Source organism: Ursus arctos, unplaced genomic scaffold (genome assembly GCF_023065955.2).
Source record: "Ursus arctos isolate Adak ecotype North America unplaced genomic scaffold, UrsArc2.0 scaffold_29, whole genome shotgun sequence".
NCBI lineage: Eukaryota > Metazoa > Chordata > Mammalia > Carnivora > Ursidae > Ursus > Ursus arctos.
In genome coordinates this window covers 32,853,382-32,879,500 of record NW_026622974.1, presented here as the reverse complement: position 1 = coordinate 32,879,500, position 26,119 = coordinate 32,853,382, and the positions used below count along the sequence as shown (strand labels likewise).

Sequence of the window (26,119 nt, the reverse complement as noted above, 5' to 3'; positions counted from 1 at the left end):
GCTGACAACATCTTAAATTTCAAAGCTGAAGCCTTTAGACATCAAGAAGATACGCTAACTCAGCTCCACCAGGCCAGAAGGAAGAGTAAGCCACTGGTATCCCAGAGAAGACTGGTGATCATTTCTGCCCAATCAAGTACAGGCAATATAGAGTTGACTGAACTCAAGGGGAAATCATAAGGCGAATTTTTTAATGAAATTGAGTAGGAAGTTGATGGAATTGCCCCATTACACTGGGAAGCCTTCTTGAAATCCCACGTGAGAGCGGTAATGCAACAGAAGCGGTGAGGAAAAAAACAATTTCTTCTGTTCACTTTCCCCATAATCTCTTATCATTGTTGTATGGATATTTTTTTAAATTCAAAGAGCAAAGAAGGGCAAACTAAAAGGTTCTCTCTGTGCCCCAGTGAGTTCTCTCAACTCCCCTGCCCGGAGTCAGCAATACCAACAGCTTCCCGCGTGTCTGCGGGGGACAGCTTTCAGGCTTTCTGTCATCCAGGCTTCTTAATCCTCTGCCTCCATTAGGGAAATGCCCCATCTGATGAGACAGGGCCCTTTGTCCACAACAGAAGTCAGGTCCACATCTGCACCTTCCCAGCTCCCCTTGCAACGAGGGCACAAAATGTGGGCTCTGCCGATCGAACGCACCCAGGCCACACCGTGCAATGGAAGCGGAGGACAAGCGGAGCAGCAGGGATCCAGAATCCATCCTAGAGCCCTGGTAACAGCGGAAGCAGATCCAGCTTTCAGGCTCAGTGGTGTCGATGATTCACACTGCAGTCCCACGTCCACTGATGGCTGCTGGGGCGTCTTTGCAAAACCAGCGATGCAGAATTTGGGGTACTGCTTCTAGACATATGGCCTCTAAGCCTGGTTCTTATTAGGCACTCCAAAGATTTCTGAGCTGCTCATTACCCTTCAATCCATCTTTGCTGCTTATATGGGCCAGAGTTGGATTTCCGCTTGAAAATTAAGAACCCTAACTGATTCAGTGTCTTTTCAGAGCTTTATAATATTCAAGTATGCACATTCATAAACACATGTGCCTCTTTTTTTCCACATATAGAATCACCTTGCACACCCTGTTGGGAAGGTCTTCCATCATCTCCCCTTTTTGCACATGGCAATATATATTGGCCATGTTTTCGTATCAAAAATATAGTTTTTAAAATCACTTGTCAGTGTAATCTATCATATTTAATGGTACTGTTATCAGTGATGTGGAAAATTTTATTTCTTGTTTTTATATTTCCAATCCAATAGCATTTCTATAACCAATGCCGGAGAGAGAGATGAATATTTTTTAAATCATTGATATGTTTAAATAATACACTAAAATCTACAAAACTACTCAAAGCAGATGACAAATTAAGCTAATTAACAAACCTGAGACATAAGCTGCTTTAGAAAACTCATAAGCATTAAAGGCATTTTTTCAAGTATTTGTATAACACGTAAGCTATGTTGAGCCAGATACCTCTATCTAACCCAGGAGTGGGTAAGTCAATTTTTGTAAACGGTACCTTCTTGGAACACAGCCATGCATTTACATATCATCTATGGCTGTTTTTGCCCCACAACAGCAGAGCTGAGGAGTTAACAAAAGACAGCATGGCCTATAGGCTAAAATCCTTACTACCTGTTTCTTTACAGAAACAGTTTGGCAACCTCAACCCTAAACAGTGCTTTCAGACGTTAATCCCAGTCCATTCGTGGATAGCTTAAATCCAGTATTTGATGGACAGATGAACCAACAGGATCACAGGTGGACAAAGGAACACACGAACAGGGAGACAAACATTCAGCTGGACTAGTACACTCTACTTAGCAGTTCTCAGTTGCTAAACCAAAGCCATGCTCAACAACGATGCTGATGATATCCAACAAATATGGAAAGGTAGCCCATAGGCTCTTTGCCATCATCAAGTCTTCCCTCCTCTGGCAGCAAGATCTGCGTGTCAACAGACAAGGCTTGAAGCCGGTACACAGTCTGTCTTGCTGGTTGAGTCAGCAGTTGTCATTCAAGAGTCCTGTCTTTCCCGCCTTTTAAGTCAGTTGCCAGCTGATTAGCAAATCCCTGGAACGCACAATTCTAATGGCTGGCACACTACAAGAAATGCGTTAGCATCTGAGCCCACTTCCTTTGACAAGCTGCCAGTGAGTAACTAACTGCTTCATTGTATTAAATAAATTACCCAGAATAATAAGACCTCATTACTTTAACACTTAATTAAGGAACAACATGGCAAACAAAGCGTTGTTCTCCATCAACAAGATCGTGCAGAGAATTAGATTCAAGAAGAGTCTCATATTAAAAACAACCCCCCCCAAAAAAAACCTACCAGCATAAATTTAATCCTGAGAGCAGAAGAATGAGAATATGTTTGTTTATTTGAATTTGGCAAAGAGGTGTCCTAGAGGACAAGCCATAATCCACAGGTACTTTAGTTATACTAATTTAAAAGATACTTAGTCCAAGAGAAGGTTATTATTTCAAATGAGTATTCTTGCATTCCTACCCCATGACTATGTGCTTTTTGAAAGAGAACAGGTAAGAGAAGTAATAACAGAAAATTTCAGGAACTGAAGAGCCCCTTTACAGTCATATTACAGATTCCTGTTTTCATAGCAGTGGGACCAACTGAGACCACTCCATTTCACCAAATGCTGATTACATTCTAGTCTTGGCACTAATGAGCATTCCAGACAAACCCTTCAGCATCAGACATACTTTGACAAAAATGTGTCATGAGAAAAATAAGAAATCTTTCTAAGACCAAAATTTAAAAGATGGAATTTTTGGCTCAAATATAAGACCGGATTTTTAAAATATATTTTTTAAGTTCCACATATACGTGTCCTTTGTAATGGTAAATGCGCTTACATTCATATTACAGATGCAACTTACAGACGCATGGCATGAATTAGTTCATGCCTGGCCTCATTTTATTTCCCATTCTCTTCCCCTTTCCTTCTCATTTTCTTGTCATTTGTTTGGTCATCGTAAACACATTTTTAAAATAAGGCAGTGTCAAAATGCGTATGCTATAGACAATACACCTTTATCCATTTAATAGTTATTCCATACCCAATATATGCAGGCCTCCTACAAGATACGGGAAAATAAAAGCGAAAGGGGCAGTCCCTGTCTTTGACAAGCACACACTCAGTTGGGAGCTATAAAGACGGAAAGACATGATCAGCAAACAAAAGCTGACACAGTCGTGGGGATAAACCGCTCTAGGAAAGCAGAGGGAAGCCACAACCTGGTTGTAAGGATCGAGGAAGCTTCACCACAACTGAGAAGGGTCTTGCAGCTGACGGGGAAATAAAGGGGGTACTCCATGCAGGAAGAAAAGATGTATACCAAGAAATGGAGGTGTGAAGCTGTGTGTGTGTGCATCTACAAACACGTGTCAACACCATTTACGTGCTGTTTCAGGTAAGGGTGAAAGCTTCAAATTATATACCCGAGTCCCTAGAAAAACCTTTTCAATTCCTTCTGGCTTCATATATTAATAACACATGTAGAAAGTGTCTGCAAGAAAACAATAATTCACTCTTAATGATGCAAGTTTCCCTGTGAGGCACAATATTACCATTACAGAGATAATAGGGTCATTGCTCTGCCCTGGCACTAATGTGCAGTAATGCTAGTTTCCTCACAAATGTGAAAGTCGGTAGGGCTTTATTCATGTTGCATTATACATGATGCAGTGATAAAACATAAATGTTCTTCTTAAAAAGAAATAGAGTATATTTCTAAAATGTTACTTCATGCTGCCTGGTTACTAACAACATTGGAAATCTCCATACTTGACGGGGTCTATCTCATTTGTCAGAATTTCCAGTCTAATGGGGGAGAGTGGGTAAATCCACTCAACCAAGAACCCAATTCCAGCCCTGTCTCTGCTGGGATTTGGTGATCTCTGACAAAGCACTGTATTACTTTTACGCTCTAGCGTCTCATCTGTAAACGATGGAAAGCAGCATCTGTCTGTCTGCACACCGTAGGGACAGAATGAGGACATATTAAGTTAATCACACTGTGGATATCCTTTCCGTTCTTAAGAAGAGGACAATTTCACACTGGAAATAATTCAATGATAAAGTCATTAAAACTACAAAGAAAGTTTTCATTCTACGGACATTTATTCTTACTCCTGTATAAAACTGATATTTAACCATCAACCAATATCTCTATATGACAATTGTTATTTTTCCAAATAATCTCTCAGATGAGGCCACTAATTATAGTCCAACTTTAATAATTTTCACTTCTATACCAACAATTAGTTTTAATACTGATGAGATGAAAAAAATATATGAACAAGAAAAATAAGTGCAATTTCTTCTAGTAATTACTTTTAAATTATTCCCCAAATATACTCGTATCCAATTTCCCCCTCCCCTCTTCACCTCAAATTACTGAAAATCTAAAGAGTAACCATTTATACTGTTAACAGTATTATTTGTCTATATAAGCTGTCATCATAATAGTTGTTATAATATTATTATCTAATTGAAAAACAAAATTACCTTTCAATAAAGAATAATTAAGTGCTAAACTTTTCATACTATTTAAGCCATGGTGATTATAGGGAGCATGTGTGGACAGCATAAGCCAGCATAATAAGTCTCAGTGCCACAAGACAGTAAACCAGGGAAGTCTCTTAGAAGTGACAGAGGGTGAAGATCACGGTCACAAGATAACCTAGGTCTTCGTGCCACAAGCGTGTCAAGGTCTTTACTAAGAACTAAGGCAAAAGGATTGCAGAGAAGTGGGAAAGCAGATGAACTAGAACAGAGAAAACCACCCAAAAAAAGGTAGATCTGAAGAATGAAAATAATTAGATGCACAAAAGCACAAAGTTAGCTATCTAAGCAGTAGGGTACTATATGTGGATAACAGATAAATCAAAACAATCTGACACCACCGTCATGTGTCATACGTGATGCTCTGGGAAGGGCACAGAGTCACTTCAGTGCTCTCCTTGCCGAGTATCTACAGAACCTGAAGTTAATCTTAAAGAAACATCAGACAGACTGATTGAGGGACATTCTGTGAAAGAGCAGATCAAATCTGAAGACCGTGACAGACGAGAAAGACAAAAGAAACAGTCTGTCCCAGACCAAGGAGACAACAAGAAGTGGAGACTCTGGATTGGATCCTGACCGAGAAAGACGACATTCGTAGGACTACTGATGAAATCTGGATTAGGTGTGGGGAGGGGTTAACAGTACTGGATCACTGGTAATTTCCTGGTTTTGATCATTATTGCTACAGTTATTTATGAGGTTAACATCTGCAGGAGCCGAGTAGGGGATACGTAAAAATTCTTTGTACTCTTTTTGCAACATTTCCATTTAAATTTACTTCAAATGAGAAGTTTAGCAAAATATTAATATTAAATTTTTTAAAAGGAGGCTGACCCATCTTAGTAAGTCTCCCATAGATTCTGGGTAAATATGGTGTAATCTGATGGGCAAGTACGCAAAATTACGAATGCCACTAAACACCAACTATGGGAAACTGAGCTAAATATGAGGCACAGAGAGAGGCACTATAGATTCATACTGTCTTGTGAAACAAGCTCTGTGTTTTGAAATATTAGTACAAATAGAAAATGAGGTTACTAATAAGCTATCCAATTGCAAAAGAAGTGCAAGCACATTTGGTACTGTATACGTGACCTTCATCGACCTGGATGAACTTAACCAAAGTTCTGACGATACAGAGACATAAAGTTGGGAAGATATAAATTCATTATCTGTGCATGCCTGGCAGCTTTTTGCTGGAGACTCTTGGCCACTAAATAAAAACCAATAACCTATCAGACTGTCTAAATACAAATACAACAAGTCAGAATCAGCAAGCATCTTGCATGTAACCAGGAGACTTGTCACACGGAGATACAAAAACATTTGAAATCTTAAAATCATTACTGTTATTGTTTTAGAAGGTCATGTTTTCTTATTGCTGAAATACCACTGAAAAGTAAGATCTAGTATTTTTAACTGAATGGTCACATTGAGAACATAGTGACAAGCAATATTAAAAAAGAAAGCCTGGGCCCATTTCAACTCAAATGCACTCTAATCCTTTTCTTGGTAATTAATTCATTTGACAATCCCACATTTCTAATTTTGTGTGTGTGTAATGAGACAAGTTAGACTTCTCAGACTAGTTTGCAAACATAGCACAAAAGCAATGATATGATAAAGGAACTAGTGGTGTATTCCTTACACAACTTCAAAATTAATCTCATTACGTTTTTCTATCTCATTTAAGGTAACAAAAAGAGCTCTGAGACTGATGATATCGCATAATATGCATCAGTATACTTAATATATACACTGGCATTTAACCACTTGGTAATATATCTTGTTCAATTTCTGCAATGACTCTTGGTATTTTTCTATGTACTCTTTTAGTACACAGCATTTAATAATTTAACAAAAATTCTCCCACCCACAATTTTACTAGCAGTTAGCCCTCTTTCATGTTTAATATATTGTAATTTCTTCAGTAAATATTTTCCAGTGCATTTTCTATAGCAAGGAGCTATATATATGGGTGAACTTCATTCATTAAATAGACTCTAACATGGTAAATGGCAAAGAAAATAACTGAATGCTGAATTTAATGGCACTATTCTAAAGCCATTCTCTATCAACACACGGAGAGTTGAAAAGAAAAAAAAAATCACCAAACAAAAAGAATTATGTCAAGATAGAAAAGGAAAATGTTAATTCACTGTGAATTGTAAGATACACCATTATTTTATGAACCACTAGGAATGAGAAAACTGCCCATTAAACTGGCACTGTTTAGAATTTTACTCTGTTTATAATTATTTTCTTATCAAAAGAAGTTTAGACTTAATCAGGAATGGGTTTTATTACATATCACCCTTCTACAGATATAACAAAATATAAGCAAAAGAAATTGGTTAAGCTATTCCTAAAACTCCTTGACCTTTAGAAGCTAATTCTTCTCATTCGTCTTTTGACTTCTAATCATCAGTGTCCATGTTCCGCCACAGAACAGCACTTTCTGTGTCAGCAAGCACATCGGTGAAGCAGCGCTTTGTCAACGGATCCATAAAAGATTTATAAGATCGGTGCTGGGCTCTCAAGCTAGCTCAGTATTTGGGAACAGACTGCTGCTTCCAAAGACTGTTAAATTATGATTCTTCACTTTGCCTGACCTTCTACCCATCACAACCATTTGGAACCTCACTGTTAAAAGAATAGTTCTCTAGCATCTCTGGAATTTGATTCCAAGCTCTGTGGATCTGACAGCTATTCTATGTAGGTATTGCTGCTGATTGATGATTTTAATATTTGCACCTGAGTAGGTAACAGCAATGACTGCCCACTGGATAAGATGACTGCAAGGTGACACTGCTTTTAAGCCATATTCCAATTTCAGAGATGTTAAAATGTGAGAGGTGATGGAGATCTCAGAATCAATAAAATATAGTACCTTAAATTGGGTAGATGACTTAAACTGAGGGCTTCAGAGGGGAGGGGGGTGGGGGAATGGGATAGACCGGTGATGGGTAGTAAGGAGGGCACGTATTGCATGGTGCACTGGGTGTTATACGCAACTAATGAATCATCAAACTTTACAACAAAAAAAATTAAAATTAAAATTAAAAATTAAAAAAAACATTAAAGTATTATTATAGGTATTTTCTACATCATGTTTTTGGTATCTTAAGTCCCTCAGTTTCCATAAATACAAGATGACGCATAAGGAGCTACAATTCCCACTAGACACCAAGCGTCAGCTACTGTCCACCAACTTCCCAAATGCAGAGAGTGAACAGAAAAAGTCAAAAAGGCACTGGAGCACATCGACAAAAGATAATTAAGGGTAAGAAAGGCACATGGAAACTACGTGATGTTTGTCAAACTGCGAAATTCATCACTGCATTATCTAATAGCTACTGACTTCATGAATCGGCATCCAATCAGGAAAACAGCAACTTCTCTAGAAGAATTGAATTCAGGACATCTGCTACGAAGATGCTGGAAGAGCTGATTAGCACGGTAACATAATGTAACCTGGAGGTCAGGAAGCAGCTAACATCCCTGCACTAGCCTCAGTTGTCCACAGGAGCCACTAACGGTGCTGGCACCACCGTGGGCGGCTGCAGAGCAGGACAGCCCCCCCGAAGGCCCCGTCCCACCAATGCTGCGGAGCAATGGCAGCTGGAGCACAGCCCTGTCGACTACCGCCACCAGACCCACTGTGGCTCCTTTCTTTCCACCTTCATCCCACCTTCTAAACCATTCCAAGTGCTGTTGACAGAATCTAGCTGGAAATCAGGCAGGAGATCAAGAAAATACACTTTACCCCTTTCAACCCCAGCATTACAGAGGGAAACGCAGAAGGGCAAGTGTGAAGATGAGAGGCAATGGACAAACAGAGCACAGATTTACATTACAAAGAGCACTTAAGAGAAGAAACGGTCACCTTTGACAAGAAATAAAGGGAACCCCAATATATTAATAATCAAAAAAGCTAACAGTTGAGCCCATTCTGTACCTGACACTGTTTTAAGCATTTAAATGTATCACCTCATTTCATCCCCACAACTCAATACAAATGATACTAGATTTATTCCAGTTCTACAGGTAAAGAAACTGAGGCAGAGAGACATTAAGTAACTCAATGAAGTCATAAGACAGTAAGCGGTAACTGTGAGGTCCAGGCTCATAACCACCATGTTATATTGTATAGAAATCTGCCCCAAGTGGATTTCAGAACACGTATCAACCTTGATATGAACACGTATCAAGCTTGATCCTCACCATATGCCTTAAGAATCAATAGCAGCCAATTACATATTTTTAAAAAGGGAACACTAAGTTTTTAATTTTTAAAAACAAGGCACACATAATATTTAGAATAAATAATTGCTATTTTCCTGCAGACAACCAAGTATTAAATCTAGATTTCTCATTGACCTCCAGCAATTCACTCCCATTTTCTCAAATTCATTTTTTAGACACTAAATGGGGTTTATATAACATAAAGCAAATATTGTTTAAAATCTCCACATACATATCACCCAGTAGCAGCCTCTGTGTGTTGCACTGTCACTCCTCCATTAGAAATCTATATTTTTCTTCTGTGTAAATCCCTTCATATCAAATTATGGGTTAAAACGACCTGATTACGAAGGGCTCCAGGCATATGTATATAGCCAGAAACTATGATTTGTAGTCTAGTGGTTTAAATCAAACACCATTTATTCCATATTCATTTCATAACCCCAAGCTATATTTAATGCTCGAGATAAAAAGGATAAATTAGGTCGAATCCATAAATTCAACTACAACACGGAGGAATGCTAAAAGAGTATTGATAAAATTAATAAATAATTTCAAGTTATTGAGAAAATTTTCCCAGCTGTAATTTTTATAAAACTGACCACTTTAGTTCTATTTGTGAAGAGTAAAAATATGTGAAAATTACTAAATATAACCCTAATGGTCTTAAAAATTTAGTGTTTACTACCTATCTAACCTGTAAGTAGAGGCCATTTATAGATCTTTAACTTTTGCTCAATACACGCTTGTATACATTGCAGATGAAAACTCCAAAAGGGCCTCTTGTGTGCCTTTTATTCCAAATTTGAAATTCTTTAGATCAACTATGAAAATGTCAGCTAAAAACACCCTATCTGCTAATCAACAGTTCAGTTTTGGCAAAGTTAATATCACCATCTGTATACTAAGTCGTTGACAACTAGGTCTACAAGGTGAGGCTTAATTGAAAATTTTCTATTTTAACTTTTTTCATAAGGATGCTGTTTATCATATGTAAGTTGATCTTCCGACTTTTAAACATCTGCCTTTGCACACATTTTGAGAAACATATTAGGAACTGCCTGTAATCAAAAGTAGAAGACTCTGGCCTGACCTAACATGATACAGTGCACGTCCAAATATGCTAGGATAGATTGTAAAGAATCCTAAATAATCTGTAAGAGCCCCTGAAGGATTACAAATGTCCTACAGTGGCCTTCATATGACCATAGGCCCAGCAACTGTTTCTCCTAACCTTCTTGCTGAATCTGAATTGCCCAACCAACAGATTCTAAACGACAAGATCAGTTACTCCCTCTTCAGAAAACCATTTTGGACCAACTATTCCTGAAACTGGCTGAACGACGGCTGACCTCCTTTACTAAAGCTCTATGAAATATTTACCCTTCTCTCTCTCCTAAATTTGAACACTCTGAGTTGTGCTCATGGCTCAATAGCCTGAATAAAGATTTATGCTTAAGGGTGTTAATATTAAAATAAATCCACTGGAGATTTTTAAATAATACAGAAACATCCTTTAATGCACTACTACCATTTATCAAGCATTAATTAACAGTCAAGCACTATTATAAATAGTTTACATGTATTAATATATTTAATCGAATGATATAGGAAAGAAAAGTTTTACACTACTAAATTTGAAAATCCAGAGAAAAAATGTATTACACAAAGATATAAATGATCAACATTTACCCAAGAATAAGTAGTAGTCTAGGGGCACTTGGGTGGCTCAGTTGGTTAAGCGTCTGCCTTCTGCTCAGGTCATGATCTAGGAGCCCTGGGATCGAGCCCCATGTCAGGCTTCCCGCTCACTGGGGAGTCTGCTTCTCCCTCTGCCCCTCACCCATCTCGTGCTCTCTCTCAAATAAATAAATAAAATCTTAAAAAAAAAAAAGAAGTAGTAGTCTAACAATCATAAACAATATTAAAAAGAAAGTCAAAGATGCGTTCCCAAAGTCACAAGAACCAGACAGCTTTACAAGCAAATTATATTAAAACCTTATAGAACAGATCATTTCTAGTTATTCAGTCTGGTCTGCAGCACAGAAAAAGAAAGCATGGCAGTTCATTCTACAAGACTAGAACAAACCTGATCCTGAAAAAAGACAAGGTTTGTTGATTCTGGAATCAGACCAGCATAATTTCTGATTCTGAAAGGAAGGAAAACTATAGACCAATTTGACATATAAATACATGCTTGTGTTCATACATGTAGAAAAAGAAAACTACAGTCCAATTTTACATATGAATATAAAGGTCTTTTTAAAAAATCTTCATTTGAATCCAGCAATATGCCAGAAGAATAATGCATCATGATAAAGTAGAATTTATTCCAGGAATACGAGGATTGAAACATCAGAAAACAGGTTAATGAAATACACCTCATCAAGAGATCAAAGAAGAAAAATCATATAATCGTCTCATCAGATATCTAGAAAGAAATTGATAAAATGCAACACTTTGGGAGACACAGGAGGAAGGGGCCTTTATGTTAAAAATAGAGAGATATTTCCTTAACTTGATGAAGAGTACTGACCAAGGCCCCAGTTAAGAAAGGAGGAGGCACCCTTATAATAATAACAACAACCGTAAATGTCTCATCAATTATTGGAAAAAAAGGGCTATACCTATCATCAGCTATGGAAGATAAGATTTTCCACCCAGAAAGTCTAAGATTCTTAACTAAAATATTATTAGAGAATTGAGTATGGTCTCCAAAGGCAGTCTCAACATACAAAAATCAATAGCTTTTCTATATACCAGTAACAAAAACCTATTAGAAATATGTAATAGAAATACTCCAATCATAATGGGAAAAAAAGACCTTAAACATCTAGTAATAACCCTAACAACAAATGTGCCAAAACTAATGGTAATATCTACACAATTTACTAGTGGACATAAAAGTTTGAATAGATGGAGACAAGAAAAGAAGAATCTCTTCTAGGAAAAGAAGAATCATTACAGTGAAGATGCAAAAAACAGAAATAAAATGCTCTAATGTTTTCTGCCTACTTAAAACAATATATAATTTTAAAATAACAGGTTATATGCTGCTCTCAATGACATCTAGTGTATGGGCACAGATACTATGGTGACATTTCCAAGAAGGTAACATTAAACTGTTGAGAACCAGCTGTTGCAAGGTGGACTTCTAACAAACAGACTAACACTTTTCATGACAAAAGAATACAGAAAAAAAAAAAAACATGTAAAAAAAATGAGCAAAAGTCTGACACACAAGACAATAGAAATGCAGACTTTTATTCTTACTACTCTCAAGTTAAATCTCTTACAAACATTTTCAGCTTTCATTCTTATCTTTCAGGCTATAAACTGCTAAATTGTAAGTCTTGTCTCCCCACAGTAACCTGTGTCCATAGACGTTATCCTTCTAGTTTTTCCACTGCTATTTAGAGACGTGCAGTGTCTGGCTTCAATCATTTATTATTTGGGGCTTAATCAATGAATATATGAGGCTTATTGAAAACAAAGATAGAATTAAACATAAGTTTCATAGTTTAAACAATAAAGAACATAGGCTTGCAATTTTCTCCTTCCATATATGTGTGTGTGTTTACAACATATATAACATATATATATAAATAAAACAGGTATGTTTACTTCAATATTGTTTGGAATAAGAATTTACAAACAACTAAAAGTTACATAATAGGAGAAAGAATGAAATATTTTTCCATGTGCCATAATTTATGAACTAAAAATCCGCCAAATCATTGAAAATGAATACACTGAAATACATCCAAAATAAATTGGTAAGTAAAGCAAATTACAGAATAGTTATATTATGTTCTTATTATTATATGTTTATATATGTTCTACACATTCACAGATTTGAATAAATGTAAATGCATGGAAAAAGATTTGCAAAGTAAGTTATAGAATAATGCTATAGTATGATCTTATGTAACTATATGTAAATATGTTCTATACATTCATGTATGCATGCAAATATACATGCATACAAAAAGGTCTGAGAAAACGAGTTGGGGGTAAGGAAAAGAAACTTTCACTTTCTGTTCTATATAGCTCTATGATATCTGAACTTGTACAAAAGTGCATATGATTAATGACAATGAATTTTATTAAAAACTCAAAGTAAATCAGTCTATCACGTAGCTTAAGCTTAGTCACTGACAATGCATCCAGTTGGATTATGCCCATGATCAAAAATGGACATCTGTTTAATGTCCAAAGTTAGTCTGAAGTGAATGTCAATAATATAAAGAATATGCCAGAGTATAAGAAAGTTTCACTGGGACCTAGTCCACAAAAATGTCAATTTATCAAGTCAATCACAGAAGATACAGAAACAAATTTAAAGGTACATTTTGTACTTCAAGTTGATTGAAAACCTTTTGATTCTTTTTTTTTCTTAAAGATTTTATTTATTTATTTGACAGAGCAAGAGGCAGTGAGAGAGGGAACACAAGCAGAGGGAGTGGGAGAGGGAGAAGCAGGCTTCCCACTGAACAAGGAGCGCAATGCGGGGCTCAATCCCGCACCCTGGAATCGTGACCTGAGCTGAAGGCAGACACTTAACAACTGAGCCACCCAGGTGCCCCGAAAAGCTTTTGATTCTTCTTGCTACTTAATAGATCAGGCCTTCTCATCACAAAATAGGATAATAATCTATTAGCTGCATTCCCTGTTTGCTTCAGGGTTTACAATAAGTGCTATTCCAGAGTCATCTGGGTGGCTCAGTTGGTTAGGCGTCTGGCTTCGGCTCAGGTCACAGTCTCAGCGCCCTGGGACTAAACCCCGTGTTGGGCTCCCCACTCAGCAGGGAGTCTGCTTCTCCCTCTCCCTCTGCCACTCTCCCCCACCCCGACTTGTGCTCTCTCTCTTTCTCAAATAAATAAATAAATAATCTTAAAAAAAAATAAAATAGGGGCGCCTGGGTGGCACAGCAGTTAAGCGTCTGCCTTCGGCTCAGGGCGTGATCCCGGTGTTCTGGGATCGAGCCCCACATCAGGCTTCTCTGCTGGGAGCCTGCTTCTTCCTCTCCCACTCCCCCTGCTTGTGTTCCCTCTCTCGCTGGCTGTCTCTATCTCTGTCGAATACATAAATAAAAAAATCTTAAAAAAAAATTGAAAAAATAAAATAATATAAAACAAAATAAAATAAATGCTGTTCCACAAGGTTAAGATAGGAGTCCATATGACAGTCATAAAGAACAAAAATGAAATAAAAAACATGAAATATAAAAATCCACTTGTAATCAAATAAGCAAACGCTGAAATAAATTGATAGTAATAATATTTGTTTAAAAGTTCATATAAAAGTCTGTCAGTACATACAATAAAAAGTCAACAGTGGTTAGGGAACAGATTTATGAGCTCTTTTCATCTTCTCTTATGTACTTTTTAGGAGTTTCAGTAAGCAGATATGAAAGACTGGAAATTAGCGGAGTGCCAAAAGTCAGCCCGCTGCGCCGGGAGTAGAGCCGCACTTCGAACTCGGGTAATCTGGTTTCAGAATCCACATTCTTTTTTTTTTTTTTTAAAGGTTTTATTTATTTATTTGACAGAGATAGAGACAGCCAGAGAGAGAGGGAACACAAGCAGGGGGAGTGGGAGAGGAAGAAGCAGGCTCATAGCAGAGGAGCCTGATGTGGGGCTCGATCCCATAACGCCGGGATCACGCCCTGAGCCGAAGGCAGACGCTTAACCGCTGTGCCACCCAGGCGCCCCTCAGAATCCACATTCTTAACGCAGAGTCTGTTGGATCACCCCAGGGCAGAAAAGATGCCTCCGGGAAAACGAAAAACCTCATTGGCCACCTAATGTGTCCAAACATAATGAAAATAGGTTATATTGAGGAAATTAGGGACTTTATTGGTAACAGGAACATGAGAAATTAAGCAAATGAAAAAAAGAAAATATTATTTGGTTCAGGGAAGACAGACTTATGTATCAGTAAAGAAATAAAATGCTTTTTTTTTCTTTTGCTCAGCTGTAAATCATATCAATGTGATGACCATACTAACGTGAACACTAATCATCTGACCAAAATCACACTCTACGGCCAGGAAGACACTGGGAGAATTTGAATATGTGGAGAGGAAGGAAAGGCACACGCTGGGGAAAAGAAAGGGACATAAAATAGCTAAATTTTTGTAGGAAGTTAAAAATCATAATCCCTAAAATGTTAAAAAGCACTATAAGCATATTCTTTACAAATATGATAAATTACTAGAAAAAAACTACTGAAAGAGTTGAAAAGAATCGCATGCGGGGGAGAGGCACAGATTTGGTGAAGGCTGAGAGAAGAAACTGCTATTTTTTGTCTGAAGACACATTACTTGACTCTTTAACTTCCATAAAAGTGTTCATTTCAATTTAAAAACTAATTCGAAAATATCACAAGTGAATTAAATTCTCTCGCATTACTCAATTCCTGCCGGTGAGTGTAACTAGTATTAAATGTACTTGCCCACATCAAGATAATCCACTTCACAATGCCAACGAAAACAAATTTTTAAAAGGCAAAATACGCTTTTGGGTACACTGATACTGGGCAAAAACATGTTTAAAGCCTTCTGCCACTCAAAAGCTACTTGAAACAATTTTCTTCTCTTCAGAACATATGAATTCGTATATAATCAATGTATTTGCTAAAGAAAGACAACAAAGAAAAGAAAAGCCCCTCAATACCATTATGACCTATTTTTGCCGGAAAGGGTCCTCTGAATCCTGGAAATGAAGCACCACTAGGCTTTTAGTCTTTTTTTTCCACTAGAACAACCATAGATGAAAGCTGTATTTACTTCGTTATCACTGATGTCATGAATCAATTTCAATTAAATAAAGCCAAAAAGCTCAAAAGGGATAAAAGCAAAGCTTCTCCACAAGATGCCTACATCTGATGATGTTACACTGCCTCATTTTCTTTCTGAATCATAACTATTTTGTACATTTTTGACACTGTCTAGATTGCTCTTCTGGATTGGTCTTTTCTAAATATACCTCTGCCATTTTTTGAAAGTTTAACTGAATTTACGTATCAAAATTAGAATAATACAGAAATATTTTCCTTCCAACTTTAGAAGATACAAGTTCTACATTTATTTATTGTATATTCAAAATAAGTAGAAATAAAATTCAAGAAAGTTGCTGCATAAAGAATGCATTATCCATTTTAACTTTCATCTTTATAGTTCATAAATTTAATGGCTGAACTGAAAGAAATCATTTCTATATGTTGCAGACCAGACATGCGGAGAATCTCCACAGCACAGATGTCTGAACGTACAGAACAGAATAGGGACCGGGCCCAAAAAGGAGGGAATCGGAGAGGTCAAGAAGAGCTGTAACAAGGACAATGCTGTGCCTTCACCAAATGGTTTCAGACCCTTTCCTCAAGATGCAGGAAGAGACGAGACATTGCTCAGCTGCCCTGGGCTCTAGCTGCGACCAAGGCTGTTATGAGGATTAATTGAAATAGTGCTATATTGCATAGACAGAAGGACTATGTTAGCACTTCAGTGTTCAAAAAGTGCTTAAAGATGAGGCAGATACACACACGGATTATCCAACTTAATCCTCAACAACCTTATGAAGTAAATCCTATCATACATAAACAGGTAGGGCTCCTATGTCAGCTATTAGGATGAAAGTTGCATTTATATTAAGTCATGAAAGGCTGTGGACTATGCTCATGAAACTAGGGGTGTCTCCATCTTCACAGAGAAGCATCCTTTCTCTACCAAGACGACGTATTATACCGTCAAGATTACCCATTTTATTAGTCAAGTCTACAGAGGACTAGAACTCAAAGGAGATCAAACCTAAAATGAGATATATCTATGTTTAAGAGGTCATCCCATAAATAAAATATAAGCGCTTCTATACATAGATTTTATAAACATTGCATTTTACTCAAAAGTTATCTTTACTTATATATGACTGTTCCATTTAATTAAGATTACTTAGTAATTAACCTAAATGGGCTATTACGTAATGAATACAACTCCCGATTATTTTTGCAAAGGATTGTCAGCCTAGTATTTAAAATACATCTGTGAACCTTCCCAGTATGAATTCCTTTAAAAAAAACTCTAAACGTAAAGGTTCATATCTTTGGTCTACGCTATTTTAACTATTCCCAAATGTATGCTGAAAATTCAAAAAGAATGTAGGAATAATAGTCAACCTATTAAATTATTATTTACGGATACCAAAAGTCTTCCCATTGCCACCACTTCTCAGTGGCCTCTGAGATAAATCTAAAGTATCTTCCTTCATTGCTCTATTTGATTCTGTTAATACAGAAATGTCTTCTACAAAGCATCTCGGATTACTGAATCAAAAATCTCCATTCCTTTTTATATCATTCCCAACAACTGGAAGTTTGGCGTTTCCTCCACCAGCGTGAAGCGGACCTGAGAGATGAACAGAGCTAGGAAGAGCCTCTGCACGGAGGGCAGTGAAGAAGCCAGGGCAGGACAGCCAGAGCTCCTTCCCTCTCCCCTCCCCTCCAGTAAAAGCAGCGCCCAAAATACAGTCAACTGTAAGATACTGATTTGAACCAGAAGCCAAGTCTAAGAAAACCATGGGTTAAAAGAGTCCTGAATTCTATATAAGAACCGAGAATAAAAGAAGTGGAGATAGGCAGCATGAGTTACTGCTTCAGAACTGATATGAAGCACTAGTTCTCAAAATTTAGTTGGAGTCAGAGTCACCGGGAGGGCCGCGGAGAGACAGCGAAGCCTCACTCTGGAGGTTCTGATTCAACAGGTCGTGAAGTGAGGCCTGACAATTTGCATTTCTAATAAGCTCCCAGGAGGCTTAGGCTGCTGGCCAGGGATCAACGCGAAGGGAACATGGATATGAAGGTTTTGGTGGCTCACTCTGTTTTCCTAGACCACTTTCTTCCGCAGAGAAACTCTCTAGCTGTGAAAGAACCTGTTTAGCTCTCTACTCAGCCACAGGAGGTCAAGAAGAGATTCAGGCTTAAAGTCCTTGAAATGGCGCATAATCACTGGGAAACGTCTGAAAAACGTTTGAGCCCCATTCCTCATCGGTGTTTTTCATAATCTCTCCCAGTGCCGAGGCTACAACAAATTTCTCAAGTTCATTTTCTTAGCAGGAATCCTATAACATTACACATTTCCCTTACCACTCTTAATTTCAAAATTTGCAGCAAAATATTACTTTTCTAAGTTTCTTATTCGCTCTCCAGTTATTAAATATGTACTGAAAAAAATCTGCATTAGCTGATAAGCTTGCACAGTTGGTTGGCCTTACAAATCTAATACCCACAGGGGATCTAAAGAAATTAGCAATCATATAGCTACTCAGGGTCCACCAGCCGTGTTTTCCTATTCACCTCAAGACTTTAAATTCTTACGTTACTTTTAATCACAACAGAATTCCTAAAAAAATGAAAAGATTCCATTTAAAATATGATTACCTTAAAAGCACTGGAACTCTGAAAACTTTCCAGTGGAGTATACAATGGCATAACTGCTTTGAAAAACTCTTCAGCAGATTCTTACCAAGTTAAATCAACAGCTACCCTGTTTATTACTCAGAAGAAAGGAAAGAGGATGTTCACAAAGCACCCGTTCGAGAATGTCCCTGGCAGCCTTGTACAAAATAGGCAAAAACCGAAAACAGTGACGGACATTTGTTCATCAACAGGACAATGGATAAATCGTGATTATATTCATATGGCGGAAATACTACTCAGCAATGAGCAAGGCATAAACTGCTTATGATAAGCCACAACATGAACGAATCCCAAAACATGAGGTCGAGAAAGGAGGCAAACACAAAAGAACACACATCGTGCGAACCACTTCTATAAAGCCCCAACACACGTGCACCTCATCTATGGGGACAGAATCGGTAAGTGGCGAAGTCGGGGTAGAGAAAATAGAGTGGCCGGGAAGACGCAGAAGGAGCTTCCTGGAGTGATGGAATTGTTCTAGATTTTGTTTTTCACAGACTATCTGGATGTGTAAGACCACCAAAAAAAATCTAACAAACTGAACAATGGGTATCTGTGCCCTTGATTGTATGTAAATCACATCACAATAAAAAATGATAAGCTTAACTATTTGAGAAAAAGAATGATTTACCAAGGCAACGTTCTTTATATTCAAAATAAAACATACTTCAGACATAGAATAATTTAGAATAATTTGATATTTAAAATTTCCATTTTGGGTGATAAATAAGCAGCCATGAATGAATGGTTACAGAATTATGATTCTGAGCTCAAGGTAGGGTGACTGAACATTTCAGTTTGCCTTAGACAGTCATTCCAGTGTTGACCTGAAGCCACAGCATTGATAGTGCCCCCTTTGCTCTCAAATGTATCCTGACTTAGAGGAAGACCTATAGCTAGAAGGACATTTGATATTATTTGGTATAATGCACTCATTCACTTTTCCATTCAACCTACATTTACTAAGCATCTAGTATGTAGCTACATAGTCTCTATGTTCTTGCTACCATTTCGCATTGCTCCTTTGTTTCCACAATCAGAACCTAAAGCAGCTAGATGGATGTTTCCCTAAAGTTAGCATAAAATAAACAGCAAAAGACAAACTAAATATAGAAAAAAGCAATCAGAATTTTCTATAAACAAGGAAAATACAAATCAAGCTTATAAAAAAAAAGGTTACAAATTTTTTGAACTGTGCAAAACAAAATGCATAAAGATATTCACAAATATAAAATAAAGGAAACCTTTACCTGCTGCCCTGTAAAGTATTTTAGGTTCAAAAAATATACAAGGATTTTTATCCTCTATGCATGACAAAAGAAGTCCCTTGGCCTGGAAAGGGCTTCTGGGTACAACCACCTGCAAAAACAGATTTTTTTAAAAAAAAGACCATTTCAGTACAAAATGTAGCCCAGTAAACTCACTTACAAGAAGGGTTGATATTTCAGTAACTAATTGTTACTAATTGCAGAGATCTTGTATTTTTAGCCTAATGACCATTATAATTGTTACATATTGTCCCATCCCCCCAAAATTCCATTTGTTAAACAAGTATTTATCAGCTGTCCCCCATATTCTGGTAGCTAAGATACTGTTGTCTTACAAAGCTAACCCTGCACACACATACTGAAGGAATCTGCAAGAAGCAAAGTTGTCGATATCTTCCTATATTCACCTATAAAACCTTTCCCACTAATACTCTACTGCTACTTTCAAAGGGCATGTAACTCTCCTCCAATTTTAACATATCAAAATCTCCTCCTTTCCCATGAAACACAGGGTCTTCATTTCCTGAAAATAATCCACTGAACTTTATGATCTGGGCACTGTAATGTCCGGTTATTGCAAAGCTGAAAGGAAAGTGTGGATACTGCCCACTTCCCATTGAGATGAAAGGGCTCCAGGACCTTCTTGAGAAGGCCTTTGACAAGGACAAAGATGATCACGGGAGGTGGCTCAAGTGTGAACTGGGCCAAGCACTCTATGTGCATACTACTGTTCAGAGCAACCCGTACTATTATTATTGTCCCCGGTTTAGAAAGAGACACAAGGGATTAAAAGAGATCAAATAATTTGCCCAAAGTCACATTGCTTGCTAGACCAGGGATTCTCCCACAGTTCTGATACCAGAACCTAAGCTCCTACCACACCATTTTGCCTCAAATCACAAACTTAAGTCTAGTTTTTAATGCTGTTAAATAATTGTATAAATACATACCCATGTTACACGGGAAGAGTTATTTAAATAAATCTGAGTTTATCTCAAAGACTCAAATAAGATTCCTTGAAACAAACTACACTGGACTTTCAAAATCAATTTTACACCATTTTAAACTGAAGGATTCTTATTTTAAAACTAGCACAAATCTCACTATTTTCGGTAAACAGACTGCTGAACACATTGCTTACCGTACTACCCAATGTCTTTAGTTTCTCTTCATCTGCTTTCCTCATGTATTTTTAGCATTTTTGTACTATTTTCATCTGGGATTAAAAAGAGGGAAAGGGGCAAGTGTGGAAAGTTAGGAGATCATGAGGGAAAAAAAATCTCTTCTTAAAAATGCTGGGTAAGATCATAAACTTTAAATGTGAATCGGTGTCTAGCTTGGGCACAAAACTAAGTGTTGCTTCGAATGTGGCTTTGGTCCCAGCCTACCACTTCCAGCCTACGTTGAAAACTTACGCAACCTCTACTCAACTAAGAAAGACTTTATCACTTTGCTCTGGCAGAAAAAAATAAAAATAAAACAGATGCGTGTTTACAACCAACTCATGTTATCAAACACACATACAGCCTGGGTGGAGTTTCTATCACGATGCCCTGGAAAGCTCTTCAGCAAATAGAAACAGAAAAGGTAATGTCAAAAATTAAAACAAAGCATGTAAAACAAAGCCACATTTTTTTTTTTTATCAAAAGACCCAAGCTATTGTGGAAGGCTTAAAATTATTGTGGAAAGCTTTAAAAGTGAGACGCTTCAAAATTGTTTGATCAAGTATTACCTTATCTGGAAAACATATCTGGATAACAAAGGCTTCTCAGACTGAAGCAAAAGTCCCATCTCTCTGGCTTTGAGGTAAATATGTACTAAACAGCAGATTTATTAAAATTAACCCAGAATCAGTTACGTGAGAAAGCCTCATTAGGAAGAAACAGAGTTTTGAAGGAGGGGGAAGTTAAACCAACTATGTTCTCCATCTCAACCTTTGAAGTTGGTGAAATTACTGTCAGGGTTAAGCCAGTGCTGCTTCAACAAGAATATTCTATAAACCTGGGAACTGGAGAGCTGATCTAAAATAAATACTCTCTTTCTAAAAAAAACAATTAAGTTCACATAAAATCCATAAATCCTGTTTGCTTTCCTCTAGACAAGCATATTAGTTAGCAGAACGAACCAAAATGGAAGTATCCAACAGAGATTAAATAAAGTACATCAATGAGGATACCTTGATTCCTGGGCAGTGAGCAAAAAAAGCTTCAGGACTCTGAGAATGATAAAGAGCCCCATGGCCGACACAGCCCCAAGGGGCCCGGATGGTGAGGCTTCCACAATTGAAAAGATCCCCGGAGCGATAGCGATACTTGGCCGCTTCATTAACAATCTGGGGGTTGGGGGGAGAGGAAGGACAGGTCACAAGGAGTTCTTTCTTTCCATCCCTTTCCTTAACCATTTTATTAGATCTTTAAATACACGTCCATAACAAAATAACCATTTTATTAGATCTTTAAATATACATCCATAACAAAATAACTCGTAATGCATTAGCTCAAAGATGACCAAAAAATCCCCAAGATCAGAGGTAAGAGAGTGGAGGCAAAACTTGAACACTTCATGGACTTAACCTAAAAACTGTTCAATTATAGGGGCCCTGGGTGGCCCAGTCAGTTAAGTGTCTGCCTTCCGCTCAGGTCATGATCCCTGTGTCTCTGGATCCAGCCCCCACCCCCTACCCAGGGGGAGTCTGCTTCTTCCTCTCCCTCTGCCCCTCCCTCCTGTTGCTCATACTCTCACTCTCACTGTCTCTCAAATAAATAAATAAAATCTTAAAAAAAAAAAAGAAAGAAATGTTCAATTATAGTAAAATAAAACCTTCTTACCTGATCGAAAGCGGGGAAAATATAATCTGCAAACTGAATTTCTGCAATGGCGGTAGCCCCAGTGACTGCAATCCCAATTCCAAACCCAACGATTCCTTGTTCACACAATGGCGTGTTGAAAACTCTATCTTTTCCTAAAAAAAGAAAAAATAGTCTTAATATGACGGGAGTGATGTAATACACAGCACAATCAAAAATTCAGAGAGTTAATGGTGATGGAGAAAAACAGCACAGAAGAGGTGAAGGAAATAGAAGATAAGTAGCATGATGGTTGGCTTAAATGCAAACATAATAATTATATTAACTGTAAATGATCAGTGTTTCAACTGAAAGAAAGGTTATCACTCTGGGATAAAAGAAAGCAAAACCCAACCACTTAAAAGAAAACAGAGACGGGGCGCCTGGGTGGCTCAGTCGTTAAGCGTCTGCCTTCCGCTCAGGGCGTGATCCTGGAGTCCTGGGATCGAGCCCCGCATCATGCTCCTCCGCTGGGAGCCTGCTTCTTCCTCTCTCATTCTCCCTGCCTGTGTTCCCTCTCTCGCTGGCTGTCTCTCTCTCTCCATGAAATAAACAAATAAAATCTTAAAAAAAAAAAACAAAAAACACGGAGACAAAAGGATAAACAGAAGAGTCCTGAGTAAAAAGAAAGAAAACGAACAAGGAAACCCCTTCCCAAAACAAGGTGTTGGCACCGCAGGATTAGCAGACAAACTAGACTTTAGGGGAAAGGCATTACCAGAGATAAAGCGGGAAAATTCAGAGTTTCAAAGGTTTCAAGTCACAAGGGGGACATAATTCTAAATTTACACTCATGGAACAACACGGGCTCCAAATAAATAGGAAAAATTAACAGAATTAAAAGGAAAAAATGGATAAATTCCCAATATGGCGGGAGATATTAATATACCAATCTCAGCAACTGACAGAAAAAGCATACCAAAATAAAAAGGCAGGACTAGAGAAGGTTGGAATATGATCAGCAAGGACAACCTAAGTGACACAGAGGACACTGCACCCAACAGTCGAGAATACAAACCCTTTTCAAGGAAGCAGAACACGGACATTCACTGACTGCAGACTGCCTATCCATCCAATCTCAACAAATTTTGAAGGATTAAAATCATAACAGGGTATATTTCCTGACCATGATGAAACTAAGCTAGAAGTCAATAACAGAAGGAGAGTTAGAAAATCCTAAATTAGAAAAAAAATTTAAGTATGTCTAAGTATTCCGAAGAAGAAGAAATTATAAGGAAATTCTGAAGAACTTTGAACTGAATGACATTGACTATTATGTATCAATTTGTTGAGGTTACCAATTTAGTAAGGAGTGGAGTAGCTTTTTTCAGACTGACCTTCCCACATACATTATCAAACTCTGGACACAATATAACAAATAACTGACTTAAAGGCATTGGAGAGCCAAAAAGCACGCCTAAACCAAGGAGGCTTGACCCTTGAAAGAAAGGAAGAGCAATGGATAAGTGTAACATTTATAAGACTTGTCCCGTGAGGGGACTCTCCATTTTCTGTGACAAGGGACTGCTAGGATTCAGAAAAGACAGACTCAGTCTTTATTAGCTCAGAGGTATGAGAGAATGGGGTTCAGGGCTGCCAGTGGCTAGACAATGAGGGACTAAGCCCCTAAAAGAAGAACACTACATAGGGGCACCCCAAAGTCTGTGTGTAAACTCTGTTCAAAACTTTGGCTGACCTCTGTGGCTGCAGGAGACTCGAAGAACCCAGCAGGTAACAGCTGGAAGCCCAAAGAGCTGAACAGATTTCAGCTCTACACACTAAGGAAAAGCCAGAATTTGAAGTTTGAGACTCTTCAAATTAAAAGAGCTTGATAAACACTCAGGCTTTGCATTGAAACCACAAGGTACACGTTACTAGTGTTTGATTCTCATTTGAAATTTCACCACCTGTCAGCCAATATCAGCATTTCCTGAAAAACCGTAATTTCAGGGAGCTGGATAGACACTAATAATGACCACAGTCCGGCCAGGTGACCAGGAGTCTGTGGACAGATCAGAGATTCATATTTCAGTCCCATAATCGAGTGATACCAGCTCTTCTTGGTGCAAAGAATTCATTCTCAGCTCAATCATTCCTTTTGAATACGAACCACAAATAGGGCAGGTGCTGGGAAACGCCAGCCAGACACATCCTGTAGTTTGCACTCTAAATGCAGCTGCAAAAACTTAAAAGCATGATTCATACTCATCACCATCTGTGACTATCTTCTGAAATTGTGACCTCTATACTCATCAGTTCCCTATTTGACTGAGAATAGCTTGATAATTTCTGAAAATCTAGGACTCCACCAAACTAAGAACAATTCATTAGTAGAAAATGAACAAAGATTCTAGCTGCCTCCTGGGGCATCCACATCCTTGGAGTATCTGAGTCACCTTACCCAGGTGAGCTGTGTTCTTATTTAGTCCCTGCCACTTCAAGTTCCCTGCATTCAGGTTATTTTTCATCTCAGTAAATACAGCCTTTTTTGCTGCTAGAAGGCGGCAAAGTTGAATTCCTCAGAACTGTTACTCAAACAAACGCTTGGTTTGAGGAAACAGCTTAATTTAACAACTCTCTCCAACAAGCTGCAATGATATGAACTATACGTTAAAAATCTGTTTCTATTTTCTCCCAAAAAGGTAATGATTGAGGATAACAGCACATGACTTCCTCTATGTCATAATGCAATTAACCCTGCTATAAAGTTCATACACTAAGTATCCCAATGGGTAAGTTAACACATACAGTGATTGCGCCATGAGTCAAGACAGATCTGGTTTTCAGTGCTATCTCCACAAATTACTAAACTCCCTAAGGCTCAATTCCCTTTTTCATTTTTTTTTATTATATTATGTTAGTCACCATACAGTACATCCCTGGTTTCTGATGTAAAGTTCGATGATTCACTAGTTGCGTATAACACCCAGTGCACCATGCAGTACGTGTCCTCCTTAATACCCGTCACCAGCCTATCCCATTCCCCCACCCCCCTCCCCTCCGAAGCCCTCAGTTTGTTTCTCAGAGTCCATAGTCTCTCATACTTCATTCCCCCTTCTGATTACCCCTCTTTCTTTATCCCTTTCTTCTCCTACCGATCTGCCTAGTTCTTATGTTCCATAGATGAGAGAAATCATATGATAATTGTCTTTCTCTGCTTGACTTATTTCACTTAGCATTATCTCCTCCAGTCCGTCCATGTTGCAGCAAATGTTGAGAACTCGTTCTTTCTGATAGCTGAGTAATATTCCATTGTATATATGGACCACAACTTCTTAATCCAGTCATCTGTTGAAGGGCATCTCGGCTCCTTCCACGATTTAGCTATTGTGGACAATGCTGCTATGAACATTGGGGTGCATATGGTCCTTCTCTTCACTACGTCTGTATCTTTGGGGTAAATACCCAGTATTGCAATGGCTGGGTCATAGGGTAGCTCAGTTTTTAACTTTTTAAGGGACCTCCACACTGTTTTCCAGAGTGGCTGCACCAACCTGCATTCCCACCAACAATGTAGGAGGGATCCCCTTTCTCCACATCCTCTCCAGCAATTGCTGTTTCCTGCCTTATTAATTTTTGCCATTCTAACTGGCGTAAGGTGGTATCTTAGCGTGGTTTTGATTTGAATTTCCCTGATGGCTAATGATTTTGAACATTTTTTCATGTGGGTGACTGTGATTTTAAAT

The 26,119-nt window shown here is 38.0% G+C and overlaps 1 protein-coding gene across 14 annotated transcripts in view; it reads right to left on the bottom strand.

Annotated features, from left to right (window-relative positions):
* The window catches only part of BCKDHB (branched chain keto acid dehydrogenase E1 subunit beta), a 580,561-nt gene that overhangs the window by 511,742 nt on the left and 42,700 nt on the right, over positions 1-26,119 (bottom strand). For all 14 annotated transcript variants that reach the window (XR_008956183.1, XR_008956185.1, XR_008956187.1 and 11 more), the window contains exons 4-6: positions 22,416-22,549; positions 21,764-21,919; positions 19,569-19,677 (exon numbers count right to left, since the gene is read on the bottom strand). Coding sequence is in view for 8 of the 14 variants with exons in the window: in XM_026507015.4 (XP_026362800.1) it covers positions 19,569-19,677; positions 21,764-21,919; positions 22,416-22,549 (399 nt within the window). In the remaining 6 variants the exon portion in view is untranslated. The remainder of the gene's footprint in view (positions 1-19,568; positions 19,678-21,763; positions 21,920-22,415; positions 22,550-26,119) is intronic.